This window comes from Psittacula echo, assembly GCF_963264785.1.
Source record: "Psittacula echo genome assembly, chromosome: Z".
NCBI lineage: Eukaryota > Metazoa > Chordata > Aves > Psittaciformes > Psittacidae > Psittacula > Psittacula echo.
Window position 1 is genome coordinate 12,822,144 of NC_137742.1, and position 14,709 is coordinate 12,836,852.

The following is a 14,709-nucleotide window of genomic DNA, read 5'->3' on the forward strand; positions in this document are numbered from 1 at the left end:
GGGATGTTATCTGCTGCTACTGATTTTGCAACTCCCTCTGCAAGTAGTTGTGGATGCCTACGTCTTCTCTTCTCTGGATTAAACAATTCCAGCTCGCTCTACCTCTTCTTGTAAGCTATGTCCCCCAAGCCAATGACCACTCTGAGATCTCTTTGCTGGATTCTATTTTCTCAACATCCTTTTTGAACCAGGGGACCTGAAGCTGGTCATGATGCTGATGATGTGGATGAGGTCTCCAACATGGACAAGAGGGGGTTAACAACTTCCCTCAAAGTGCTGCCCTCCTTCTTCGTATTGTGATGAGACTGTCCTGGTGGCTCATATACAATGCAGCCCATGTCCTTTCCAGTGGCACCACTCACATTTGATTCCCAGCCTGCACCAGTGAGATGGGGGTTTTCCTATCCTAGGCACAGGACTCTTTACTTCTCTTTGCTGAACTTCCTCACCTGCATCTTGTACCAGTGTCAAGCTTCTCTGTGTCCCTTGTGGTCAAAGCTCTTTCATGTGGCATGTGGCATTATCATCCATAATGAAGATGCACCTTTGTCTCTTCACGCAGGTAACTGATGATGCTGCAATATTAGACCCAATATTAGCCCCACTCTAATACTGGAGCCCAGTGGTCCAGCCAATTTACACCTCACCCAACAATCCAGTCTTCCAGCCTGTACTTCCACAGCTTCTTTCCAAGAGTGCTTTAGAGATGGTGTTGAAAACCGTCCTGAAGCCAAGGAGTGTTATATACGCTGCCTCTCCACCATCCCCATAGCCAGGCATTTCATCACAGAAGGCAGTTGTGTCTGTCAGGCCCAATTCGCACGTCATAAATCTTTGCCTTTTTCCGTGTTTGGAAGTGGACTCAAGAGGTTGTGTTTCCTGCGCTTGCCCAGGGCTTGAGACAAAGCTGACTGTACCATGTCCTTCATCTCAAAGACAGGCACAGTACCGGCCCAGTCCCCAGGGACTTCCCGCGTCAGTGTGATTTTTGTGGCTGAAGCTCAGTGTCAGTCTCAGCCCCTTGGGGTGAATCCTATTCAGCTCCATGAATCTGTCTACATCCAGCCCCTCTGAGCAGTCCCTGCTCCTGGCCACCCCCTTCCATCCCAAGCTGTTGGGAAACACATGGAGCTCTGGTACATGCAGAGAAGAGTACATCAGCCTTTTCCCATATGTCATGTCACTTGGTTGTCTCCCTCACTCTTTGGTGGACCCACAGTGTTCACTATGGGCTGCCTCATCTGGGAACAGTATACTTGGAGCTCCCCTGAGAACCCTCTAGATATCCAGCACTGAGCGTGGGAAGCCTACAGGCGCAGGGCTCCTAGCCTTTGGAAAAGAGTTAAGCCTGGGAGGAGAGGAGCTTCCAGGGCAGCCTTGGCAGCTGGCTGCACATCTGAAACCAGCCACTGACAAATCTGCAAAGCCTTGAGCAGCTCAGAGACGTCAGTGTGGGAGAGCTGGGATACATTTGACTGTATAACCAAAGAGCTGAGAACCAAGCAGGCTCAAGCCCCATTCATCACTGAAAACCCACAGGGTGAACTCTCAGCTTTCTGAACTCCTTTCCATGCCATTGACGAACATAACCTGCAAGGCATGCTAAGAACAGGATAGTCACCGACCTGCTCATGCCTCTAGTTATCTTCTAAACAATTACCTTCTGAAGATACACTTCAATTAAGGCTGCAGTAATGGTCGCTTCACTCTATTGCAATGCAGAGTAAATGAAAATATGCCAGACATTTCTGCTCTTCATGGCTCACAAAACCTTAACCCTTGTGCTGACTGTCAGCCATATGTGATCATGGCAGCAGGTCCTATCCATTCTCTACAGAAGAAGAAAAGAAAGAGGATACTTTGGTACAATCAAAAGACAACTTTGCTCCCTCTTAAAGGAAAATGCAAGACATTTGTTTAAATGTCTATAAATACTGCATACAAATTCCCCTGCATGTTAGTGCTGCTGGTAAAGAAGAGACTCTGTATGCCTTTGGCTAAGCATCTCCCATTTGGATATATTAAAATGCATGTAAATCTTCAGCTGGATCTCAGAAGGAAGCTTTCGATAGCTAGGGCCTAACATCAGGCAACATATCTGCAGCAAGGCATTTATTAATGCAGTGAATTTAGCTCCATTTCCTGTTCGCAGTGTATCCAACTAACAGACCTCAGTTATCATTCCAAATGTGTTTATAATTGCATCTTATTTCAGGCCTGTTTTGTTTGTACATATTCCAGCCTAAGGAAGGTCACATGCACTCCCTTGTTCGAGTACAACCGCTCACCCACATGACGTGGTGTTTTCCTGGATGACTGAAACCTTTGTGAACAGCTGGCTGTTGCTCTCCCACACAGCCCCAGACGCATCTGCACCGTATTGATTGGTGGGCACAAGCCAGACTCTCAGCGCGCTGCTTTCAAGTCTCCTCTGCTGTGCTCAGAGAAACCCTTAGACCCTAAAGGTCTCCTTGGGACCACTGGGAGAGGAAACTCCAGGGGAAGATGCTCAGGTCTGTAATGGCTGTGACGGTTCATGGCTTGCCCGGCTGGAAAGCAGCTCCTACACCACCTGAGAGGCAGAAAGTCCTCCTAACCTCTGCGCCATGGCCAACTCATTTCACCAGGCAGGGGAAAGAGTAATGAAGTACGTGCCATTTCCAAAATGTCATTAAGAACATTGCTTAACAGCCTCAGGAGCCCCAGACCTTTCCAGGAGAGGAAGCTCCCTTTTACCCAGCTTTTGTTCAGGCATCAGTATGATCTCTCCATCAAGGGCTCTGCTTACAGTCACAGCTGAGGTGGGTAACTGTGATACCACTGTTCAGAGAAACAATCTAGTTCTGCTAAATTTCTTCTGCAAGTCCTCTGAATATAAGGTCCGAGATTTTTAATGGTGTGTAGGCGTTGTTCTGCTTAGCATTGCAAAACTCACACGACTTGGCTAAATCTTATTTTCAGAAGTGACGGAGGTCCTCAGGAGCTTAAAGAGTCAGGGCAGGATTTTAAAAGCTGGTTGAGACATGATCTGGTTTCATTTGAACAGACAGGAAACAAAGAAGGACCTACAAAGATACCCTGGCAGTGGCAAAAAAAGCTTATGAACCGCCTGTCATTTCACTTTACAACCACCAAAGTATTCTCCTGACACCTCACTTCAAGATCAATCCCAGGGAAAAGGGAAGAAAAAAATTCAATATTTGAATAAATGCACAAAAGGAAGCGGCAACAGATGATAAATCCTGAAGGACTACTGCACAAGGTGACGGTAAATCCTTTCTGAGCAGACATCAGATGCACTAGATGGGAAGGCACTGCCTGATGTATTGGGAGTCAAGAAGACAAAAATGAAAACCTAAAATATTTTGGTTTATTTTGCCAGAAAAACAGCTTATGTAATCACATTCTAAGTGTATCCATGCCTCTTTCTTCCCCCAGGTGTCACTTCTAATCAAACTAAAAGGAAGTAACCTTCCAAAGAATTTAATTTACAACTTCTATAAAAATAGCTAAATAGAGAAGACGCCTTTTTGAGCTGCAACACAAACTCAACTCTTTTTTAAGCAGAGAGCCCAGAAGGGGAAATTACTCTTGTACATAACGCTGTCACTGTAGGAAAAGCTTAAGCAAGTGGTACCAAGTCCCTAAAGCACTGGCTCAGGAACAAGATCTACTTACATTAGAGAACTGGCAACATCATGATCCTCAGCTACAAGTCTCCCTGCTGCATGGACAACAGCTTGTTTTTGAAGCAGGCAAAAAGCAGCTTCAAGGTAAATTAGCATCACATTTTGCTCACCTTAACAAACCATCTGTTACAAGCTGTAGCAGTGGACTGCTACTTCAGTTCAGCCACCAAGGCAGATGGTATTGACAAACCTATTTGTTGAAGAAGGGGAGGTTCCTTGAAGCATCGGCAGGGAATGAAAGCAGAGGGAAAAGAGACTCTGAGGACAGAGTAACGGAGAGTCAAGCTCGAGCTGACAGTAAAACTGAGAGCAAAAAAAAAGAGGTTAGTAATAAAAAAGGCAAGAGTGGAAACATCCAAGACTGGAGATCTATACAACTCATGCACAAGCGTGAAACAGGAAGTCACCAAGCAACAGGGAAAAGAGAAGAAGCAGAGATCAAGAGCCAAAGAAAAGAAAGAACAAAAAAAAAAAAAAAAAAAAGCTGAAAAGCAAATTGTTTCAAAGTACAGAAAGGTGGGAGAGGGGGAGATGGTAGGGAAAGCCAAAGGCCAGTCATCAGCATTTAATTCCGTTCTTTTTTGCCATCTTATGAACTAGCTTTTCTTCTGTTCCTGGAGAAACTCCTTCTCCTCCTGAGTCAGAAGGCATTTCTTACTGTCAGCCTTCCACAGGCTTCGTGCTGCTACTTTGTAGGCAAGAAAAAAGAAGAGCCAATGGGAGGAAACTCCAGACCTCATTCAGAAATTAGCGTGGGCAGCAGCTCTGACCATGCTTCTTCCCCATCCAAAAATCCTCCTACACACACCTGAAGTCACACTTGTTTTTGACACAAAGCACTTGACAGTGTCTCATTTCTAATTAATTTGTTTTATGCATTAAGAATTGTCATAGAATTAATTACTTTTTCAATAAATTTGTATTTTTCTGAAGCGGGAAACCCTCTTCCATGTGAATAGATAGACGGACAACAGGAGAAAGTAGGACACAAACAGGCTCTGATCACCTGAAGTGCTTGGAGCCCAGCTGAGGCAGAACTGAGGCTTTGGTGGAAGCCTTGAAGTTCCGTTTCCCAAACTGGTGAACACCAGAGCCTCACATAAAATCAGAAATTACTTAGCAAATTAAAAGAGAAAAAAACCCCATCCTTTAGGTATTGCATGCATGCGATACACAGTAACCACCTGCAGCTCATAGCTTCAAAGGGTGCTTTATTTCTTTTCAGTACAGATTCAGTCCAGTTCACAGAGAACATGTTAGTTTATACATATCTTCACTTTGTAGGAAACATTGACATGAACACATGAGCACTCAGTCACCAGCCTTTGATAGGCAATTTATGCCATTTTTGCCTCACAAGCATTGTGTATGGCACACAGGTTTCATTAGCATCCTATATAGGACCACCGTAACACCATCCTAAAACCACAGGAGAGCAGGATGTAAACCTCAAGGACTGTAAAACTGCATATATATGTACTGCTTGGGGATTTAACTTTCAAAATCCTGATCTTGACATTAATTTGAAAGTTTGTTTTAAAAGAATGTGTCCCTGAATAATCTATGTTCTTCCTTGAGGCACACGTTCAAGTTCAGGCTTTGGATAGCAGTCTTTATTTCAAGCAGCCATTGAGAGCTGACGACTTGGAGCAGACAAACTGTCTTAAAACCAGCTCTCAGCGAGCTGCAATAGCAGCTAATAGGAAGAAGGGTACCTGAATCTCAGCAGAACAAAGCAGTCTTGCATGTTTAACCATGTACTTAGAACCTGAAATACCAATGAAGGCAGTTCCTGTTAACCTACCAAACTTACCTTTCCTTGTTAGATATATGGTCTGGTAATGCTCGTGAGGCTTTGGGTTTTTTGAAGTACACCACAGGACTTAAGACTGGAAAAGCTCATCTATTTCCCCTGCACATCCAGGCTTATACCAGGTGGTCTAGCAAAAGACACTGTTGCTCTTCACGAAAATCTTTATTACTTACATCAGTTATTTGATAACACCCAGTACAAACTATCCCCATCACAGACAGAGGTTCTGTCTTTAAGTAAAATAAAGCTGATAAATACTGTAGGCAGTTATCTTCTACATGAAAAAAAATCAAAAATCCCCAAATCTTCTTTCTGAGGGGCATTAAAAGGTAACTTATTCTAAACCATGTCTGCTGTAAGGGTGACAAAACACCAACATCCTCTACAACCTAAACTGAAACAGCCAGAATATGGAAAAGACTCACAGAACGAAGACAAGAAGACACAAAAGGGACTATTAAAAAGATACTTTCACTCTGAGGCATGTTTCAATTAGCTTAGATTTTCAAAGTCATTTTAGAAGTTCTGTACACTTAACTTGCTCCTGAAAACTCCACTATATTTCTGACCTTTCCACCTAATTATTTTTCTCTCCTTTCAAAGAGCAACAGAAAAGGAAAAAACAGATCACAGGAGAGACAATGAAAGCAGTGAGTTAGCATATACTAGCAAGTACAGAAAGTATTCTCTATGCTGTCAAATGTTAAGATCAACATGGCAACTTTCATTTTTCCTCCACTTAAAGCAATTGCATTTTAAAATGTTTAAAAGAAAACATCCAAAGTTCATGCCCAAGCTCCTCAAAGTTAAACACAGCATCTTACAACTGAGAGAACACTTGTCTTTTTATTTGTAAACCAGAATCTGAAATATCTTACAATATATTTTTAACTTCATTTTTTTTTAAGGAAACAGCACTGAAGAACTGAAAGAACAGTGTGCTATTAAATGTTAAGGACCATATTTTAAAAACCTTTATTAAAAAAGGTTATATATGAATTTGATGGTATGATGAATTTAAGCTGTAGTTTAAAGTCAGCTACTTAAGCATCTAAATGATTGAAAATTAAGTGCAAAATTGGAATTCCAGTCACAGATGACGCTGTAGAGTTGTGCTTAAGACAGATGAGGTCTACCTACAGCAGGCACAGCTGCACACTCTCAAGCTAACTCGGTCTGCCTCAGCCATGAATCCTGCAGATCCGAGTGACACTGCCGATTATGTCAGTTTGATCTATTTAATATAAACTCTCCCTTTCTAATAAGAAGGATATTAACTAAGCTTTCAGTTAAGCAATAAAACCTTTCTAATTAGCAACAAAAAAATAAAAGTAACATGCTTGCTCTGTTTCAGGCACTTTCAAGATCATAGTTTATTTACTGCAGGTAAAAAGCTAGTATACAGATTAAGAGAACCCTTAAATTTCTACTCTACAGTTATACACCATCTAGTATTCTTGCTCTGAATATTAACCAAAAAAGTTTCTAAACACCTGTAAGCCCCACTATAAATCTGCGTCGTTATGAAGGGAAAAAAAAGAAATGTAAATTGTTGCTTAATTTTTTCAATGCAAAATATTTACACTGTGAAACCAATGGAAGAACAAGGAGTAGCAAAGAGGCAGTAAATTTTAAAAAGCCAGAGTTTTATATTTTTTTTTACAATAGTGTGCTGATCAGCATAATTATATGTAAAAAAAAAAAATAAAAAATCAAAATCAAGGTATAGCAGAGCGTCCCATGACAGAAATCTTAATTGTCTGAATTGCAGTCATTATTTGCTAACCGTGTACATGCAACAACTGCTAGGACTGGATTTTTGCTTTTAAAGTGTAAAATAGATTATGAGATTTAAGAGACAAACATTAATTTGTGTACGAAACAAAAAACTGCACTCAAGAATTGTACTGGTCACTCTTCCATAAGGGATGGAGAATTAAAAAAAACAACAAAACAAAGTACAAACAATGATAGAAAGCAGTCTCTTTCTGTACACTTAATTATCAAAGGCAATGCACAGACTGAGAATACCTGGATGGCAAACTCTGCAGACATTGGAAACAAACAGCTTTCACATACATGCTCTTTACAGGAGGCCTCTCTTTCCATTGAATGGCAATGGCTGACAGCAAATAAGGGGCACCAGGTGTACAACTAAGTAGATCTTGCAAAATACTAAGATGGGGCAGTTGTTAATATACAATTTGAACTATATATACAATATAATGGAATGTATCCCATCCCAAAACTGGTTTATGAAACAACTGGACCTTTCCATACTAGCCTTATGACTCAGCTATCATTCTAATTAAAAGTACACAAGAAACTTACATAAAAAGTAAAATTAATGGGGCATTTTACAAGAACTATTGACAAAGCTGCTTAATGGCATTTCTGCTTTTAAGTAATTTTGTTAGATATAATTGAAACAACATCTGTGTACAAAATATCCTGAAAGACACTTCAACATGGAGCTTTGGTGATTTAAACCACTTCAGTAACAATAAGATGAAAAATAGATTAAACAAAGTATTTCAGATAACTCAAACTGAATAGGAAATGGAATGCCAATATGGCAGTAAAACCTTTTTCTGTTGTTTTTAAACAGGAGAGTCTCTTGTACCAGCAGAATCCTGCATACAGATACACAGAGAAGGAGGGAATACACCGCTTATAATTCCCATTAAACAAAAGCCAATTCATCATGTGAGAAGGTACAAATTACAGAAAACATGAAGAGTCAATAGAAGACTAAACAACTGGTTTACATGAAAGAGAGAACACTTCAGTCTGAATGCAGTTACTTAGTGAAAGCTGCTACAACAGCCCACAGAACCTCATTCGTGTTGGCTTTCATACATTCAACCTCAGGGTCTAAATCCAGAAGCTGCCGCACTCTCTTTGTGGCTAAATCATACTGCTCATCCAAAAGGGGGGCAAAAGCGTTCTCCAGAACATCTGAAGCATGGGCTAAGTAAACAAGTGCCAGTAAGCGCTTGTCCATGCGGTGAGGGTCATTCACCCATTTGTCAAGAACTGCTTCTTGAACCTTCTTGATGAGGCGCTGTTTGATATTGTTGTTGGTTAGAGGGTGCGTGGTCATGTCAAAAAGAAGGAAGTTCTGTTTCTCTGTTGTCAGTACACCTTTTTCCACTAGATTTTTAGCTAACCGTTCACGGACATTTCGTAGTTGGTAGTGCAACTTCAGTGGGTTCCATGTTTCACCTAAAAAGACAAGCAAAATACCCAACGGTCAAGCAAAGTCTAAGCTGCACTGTTAGAGTGAATTCCCCACCTTCCCCCCCTCACTGTGGTGGACAATGAGGTGTCAAATTTATATAGCTGACTATTACACTAAAATACTGTGCCAATGTCAGCATTTCTCCAATATGACCTACCCAGATAAAGACACAGAGACAGAAAATGTAAGAGCCTCCTTGGAGAAACTTCAGTGTACATTTGAAGTATAAAGTAAAAACCCCCAAACAAGCAAAAGCCAAACCAGAGAGAAAGAAAGAGTTTAATAATAAACATCTTCTCCAATCATGTATATTTGTCTACTTCCACCTTTTTACCATTTCAAAGTCTGGAAGAAGTGCCATTGCCTTTCTTACTGCCACAGAGGCAAGCTAATACAGACCTACCCAGTACATTTCTTCATTTCTTCAGGTTTTCATTCTCTCTGTTCCTGCCCTCACCAGGTGAAACAGTAACCATGCACTGTGAGAGTGTGAGGGGTTTGTACATCCAAGCACATTAGGCAGGGAATTTAATATTTCTATAAAAATTATTTCTAATGATTTTTGTCAAGGCAGGAGAACTGGGTTCTTTAGAGTGCATGACTGTGTGTGGGTAGAGGAGGGAATTTAAAAAGCACGAAGTCAGCATCAACAGCTACCAATAAAGCTAGAATTGTTAAGCACTGAGAAATTCACCTTTGTTTAAGAGATTACTCAAGCTAAAAGTTTTAGGTCCAGCCTAATAAAGTATTATCATAAGTATTAAAATCTCCTCCTGATATAAAAGAATCTACGCATATTAAGTGGTCAGAGAAAAAACAGCAGTACTTATTTCTTATACAAATGGGAGTTTTCCATAAGTGAGATACAAATTTCTGTATCAACTTGTTTCTGTATCAGAAAGCTTTTAAAAAATTCATTGGTATAACAACAACAATAATTAATACCCACAGATTACTTTAAGGTTTCTCCTGCTGTGATGAAGGGTGACATATGCTGTATCCAAGGAACAGCCACTTAAGTAAACAAATGAGGTGATATCAAATGCATAGTGCAAGGCAGAAAACCCACCCACACCTGAACTATACAAGTCCCTTGTAGGGCCCACACTCATTGAATGTGATTCCCCAACTTGACCATAAATTAAACTATCACACACACACACTAAACAGTAGTTTTCTTATAGCGTTTCAAAGGGCAAAGGCTATTTCCTACACTTGTCTACATTTATCAGGTGGATGTGACTGTACGGCAACAAAAATCAGTTCTGTGCTGACACCTTGTGACCAATCTCCTCAATTACACCGACACTTGCTTGTACAGGCAGATGTTTGCTATGTCTACAAAAGACCCGACATTTTGATCCAGGCTTCTGTATGCCCTACACTTTCTTCCTTTAGAGGCTATCTTAAAAACAACATCAGTCTGGCAAACATGACCTTACAAGTCCACATTAACATTTCCATGATAGCTTTGAAATCATATGTACTGTAACTTCAAGCCACATTCTTCACATTGCTGGTAATTACAACAGGAGTACCTATTTTCAAGGATCAGGCCCTAAAGAAAAAAGTTTGTAATAAAATAAAACCTAACAAAACACAACAATACTTCCCTTTCAAAGGGCAGTCCTCTAAACCATGAGAAATACAAAAAACTCTAATGCCATCCAAGAACTAGTAATTAATAACCATATGTAAGTAAAAATGTTTGATCCAAGTGTTGGTCACCACACCAACAATAACCATTTTCCCAGAGCCAAAGCTCAGCAGGGTCAGGGAAACAGCTTAGCTCAAAGAAAACATACAACATTGTTCATTCATTAGCTGACCTTTTTCAAATCAGTCCTAACTTGATGTGCTCTGCACTGGGAGAGAAGGTGAAATGTCAGCACAAATTAATGTATTTGGGACAAGAAAAATGTATTGGTTTTGCAGGCTGTTAAAGTGAGGGAGAGCTGAGCAAGAACTGAACTGCCAGGCTGTGCTGCAGCCATGCCCCCTACTAACAAGGACTGCTTTGTTTTCCTGTCTCCCTTCTCTGCCTACAGTCAGTGAGCAAGAGGGATGCCAAGGACAGGAGTACGAAGTGGATGATGTGCAAGGAAGGCTGTTTATGGTGGTACAGGATGAATGGGAAGAACATAATGAAAACAAGCAAGCAGAGAAAGGTGGAGAAATTTGTTCATTTTCCAAATTCTTACTTATCAGTTCTTGCAAGTAACAGATTCAGATAGACAACTTCAAGCATCATTAGCCACGCCCCACCCCAACCACCCAGTCATGATGTTGACAAAACAGTGTGTTTTTCTCCTGCAATGTTGGCACAGCTGAAGTACAGTTCTGCTATACTCCAAGGAAGCTGCTGTGTTTTGTAAAAACAAACCCTGGTGATGAATTCAGGCTACAGAAACAAGAAAACCCCCAAAAACCCAGTAAAAGCACTGCATGTTAGAAGATGGTCATTGTTAATTTCAGTTTAATTTATGCATCCTGAGGATTCAACTGTTGGCAATGTATACGAAAAAAATGTTAACTCTAACTGTAAAAACGAAATCCGATAATTCATTTGTTTTGTTGTTTTTTTTCCACAACATACTAGCTGTGCAGAAAGTGCTGTGTGTGAAGTACTTATCTTGAAGACTTTGTTTTGAACAAGAAGAAACATCTAACACTTTAAAATATTTATTAAATTTGTTCACTTAATGAAAAAATAGAGCTCCTGACTCTGTTTCTTCATGATTACTGGCCAAATAATCCTCAATTTTCACATCTGTGTGGCAATCTCCTTATCTCCTTTCTTTATCAAAAATATCTGAACACTGAATCCATACACCTATACTCCAAACTTTCACTAACCCTGATTTCCAATTACAGAGAAAGGCAGTTATATCTCCAGGGTGCAGTCCTGATTTACTTCAGAAACAGCAGAAGGCACCTCTTCCACAGAGTTGATATGTCCTCTGACACTTCCATATAGATCCTTTCTGTACCAAGTCAAAAGCAACAGTTACTTATACTTGATTACAGGCTACAATCAACAAGAGACTACCCTAGAGAACACACTAATTAACTTTTTTGCATACTTTCTCCCTCAAAACCTTATAGTATAATCTCTAGTGATGCTAGGTAATTACCTTTATTGGGGGCAAAAAGCAAATACATAACGTCCAAGGCTTACCACTAAGCAGTTCAATCCAATTTTGTACTGTTTCAGGAGGCTGCGTCTCTTTTATGTGTTTCAGAGCTTCATCGAGCAGAACATCCCCTGTAGGAGCATCTGACTTGCAAATCACCTACAATAGAATAAAACAGTATTTTGACTTAATTCATATACTACAAACATTCACCAGTAAAACTTGGGGGGAAAAAAATAATAATACTAAAAAAAAAAAAAAACCAACCAAAAAACAAACAAACAAACAAACAAAAAAAACACAAAAAACAAACAAACAAAAAAACACAAAAAAAAACAAAACCAAAAAAAAAACAAAAAAACAAAAAAACAAAAAAAACCAAAAACCACTATCTGCTATCAAAACTAAAGAAATCTTAAAAAATAAGGAACCATCTCTAAGAACCTAAAAAAAAAAAAACAACCCAAAAAAACCAAACCACCTATTTGTTGAAAAATAGACCCCCAAACCTATCTAGGATTTTAGTTAGAAAGCTATGTCTTAATATAGCTTTATTTATAGGTTATCTATAGGTTATCTGTAACTTGAATTAACCTTAACCCCATAGCATTAATAACATGCCCAAATGCCTAATCTTTAAGAAAGATACTCCACTAACCCAGCCAGGTCATTCACTTCCTTCCCAAAATAAAGTTAATATAGTGTTAAACTACTCTCTGATAGCAGTCCATTTTACCGCTTCAAGTCAATTTATTCAAAAGACTGCACTTAATTACAAATTAGCACCTTAAAGCATCAGGTAAAGAGGTAACAGGCAACTGATGGAAAAATAACACAATATATAAGAGAAGTAGCAAGAGAAAGTGGCTTTTTTTTTTTTTTTTTTGTAACACTTCACAGGAGTCAGGTGTTCTGGAAAAGCTTTAAGTGTCCTTTAGAAATACATCCCATTAGTTCTGTTCTGTAGTTCTAGTCATCCTTAGTATAAACAGTAGAGTGCAGTACATTTTCATAGGCTCTGAGATGACACTGAAATGAGCTGCAATATAAAGACAGCTTTAATACTGGCAAGATGATCCCAAACTGAGAGGTGTGAAAAGTCACGGAGATGAAATGAAAATTGCTGGAGAGATCTCTGTGAATACCTAAGAGGTCATACCTGGAAAATTATTTCCAATTTAGATGGTATATATAAAGCAGAGAAAATGAGAATTTTATTAAAAAAAATCAGCAAGAATGGAGTGGTCCACAATGACAGCAACAAAGGGCAAAGTTTGTTTAGATCTAAAACAAAAGCATATGAGGTATTTTTACAAAGAAGGTATCAGAGTATTTTATGATGCCTATTTCAGGAAAAAATAAAAGATATCAGCTTTTTCTGGAAATACAGAAGAGCAGGATGTACTGTCAAAAGCTTCAACAGGCAAATTAAACTGTTAAGCAGGCAGGGAGCTGCTGAATTGCATTCAACAGAGAATTTTAAGACTAAACATCTGCTAGGGAAAAACAGAGAAACCTCATTATCTCTTACTGCATCAAGATTAAATGGTCTCTTGAGATCCTGTGCAGGTCTCCATTTTGGGGAGCTGGAGATCACTTCAACCATAACCCTTGGATGTTTGGTTTTAAGAACACAACTACATTTTAATCCAGGCAACTCCTTTTTTAAAAAACACAAACAATGCATGTTTGTCTTTCTGATTTACAAGCTTCCACCACAGCATCACTCAAGACCTCTATTAAGTACATGTAATGGTGTCATGTCTTGCAGTTTTATATCAAGATTCTGATTTTGTTTTGAAGTGTCTGTTCTTTAATTATACAGCAGTATGCTTCAAGTTGGGCTTTTAAGCTGCTAGATTGTGGCTATTAATAGCCACCTGTCAGATACTCCTTTAATAATTAGCCTAAAAAATTAGCCTAAACGCACCCAACTTATCTATCATTTCTTCTTTTCAAAACTGACTTTGCAGCAGTATTTTAGTTTCTCTGAAGTGTCTTATTAAAGTAATCTTCATTACACTGGATTGCTCCAGCCTGTTGCAGCTGGTAACCTGCTGCTCACCATTTCACATTAACATGCAAGATGTGAAATCACCTTTCTTACCTTATTATTATTAAAAAAAACCCCAAAACAAAATAAAACCCACAAAACAAAACCACCAACCACCCAAAACAAACCTCAATGAAGAGACAAAAAAATGCTTTTAAGTTTAGGATACACATAAGGGTTTTTTAAAAAAAGTTCAGAAAACAGCCTTCCTTATTTGAGGTTAAGATACTTCTTTCTACCACTGCAAAGAAATTTAAAAAGCTAGCCTGAATATAATGCACTGCAACAGCATGAGCCAAAACATACAGCCTTTTAAAGAAAAGAGCTGTAAGGAACAAAGACTTTCCTATTCAGTTCATTCAGGACTCCATAAGCTCTTGTGAAGCCACAATGCACAATTTTGTCTCCAAGTTTACAGTTCTCTGCAGCCAGGCATACAGCATTGTTTCTTCCCTGCTCAAGCAAGTCTAGAGGAGGCCAGGAAGATGATCTGAGGGCAGGAGTACCTCTCCTCTGAGGAGAGTCTGAGAGACCTGAGGTTGTTCAGCCTGGAGAAAAGAAGGCTCTGGGGAAACCTTAGAGCAGCTGCAGTGCCTAAAGGAGGATACAAGATATCTGGACAGAGGCTTTTCACACGGGTCTGTAGTGACAGGACAAGGTGGAATGCGTTTATGCTGACAGAGGTGAGATTTAGGCTAGATATCAGGAAGAAATTCTTCCCCGTGAGCATGGTGAGGTGCTGGCACAGGGTGCCCAGAGAAGCTGTGGATGCCCCATCC

The 14,709-nt window shown here is 39.7% G+C and overlaps 1 protein-coding gene across 1 annotated transcript in view; it reads right to left on the bottom strand.

Moving 5' to 3' along the window:
- Nucleotides 1–7,127: 7,127 nt before the first annotated feature.
- GOLPH3 (golgi phosphoprotein 3) overlaps nt 7,128–14,709 on the bottom strand; it is a 34,265-nt gene continuing 26,683 nt past the window's right edge. The window contains exons 3-4 of the mRNA XM_080638794.1: nt 11,922–12,036; nt 7,128–8,727 (exon numbers count right to left, since the gene is read on the bottom strand). Of these exons, the coding sequence (XP_080494920.1) occupies nt 8,303–8,727; nt 11,922–12,036 (540 nt within the window). The 3' untranslated portion in view covers nt 7,128–8,302. The remainder of the gene's footprint in view (nt 8,728–11,921; nt 12,037–14,709) is intronic.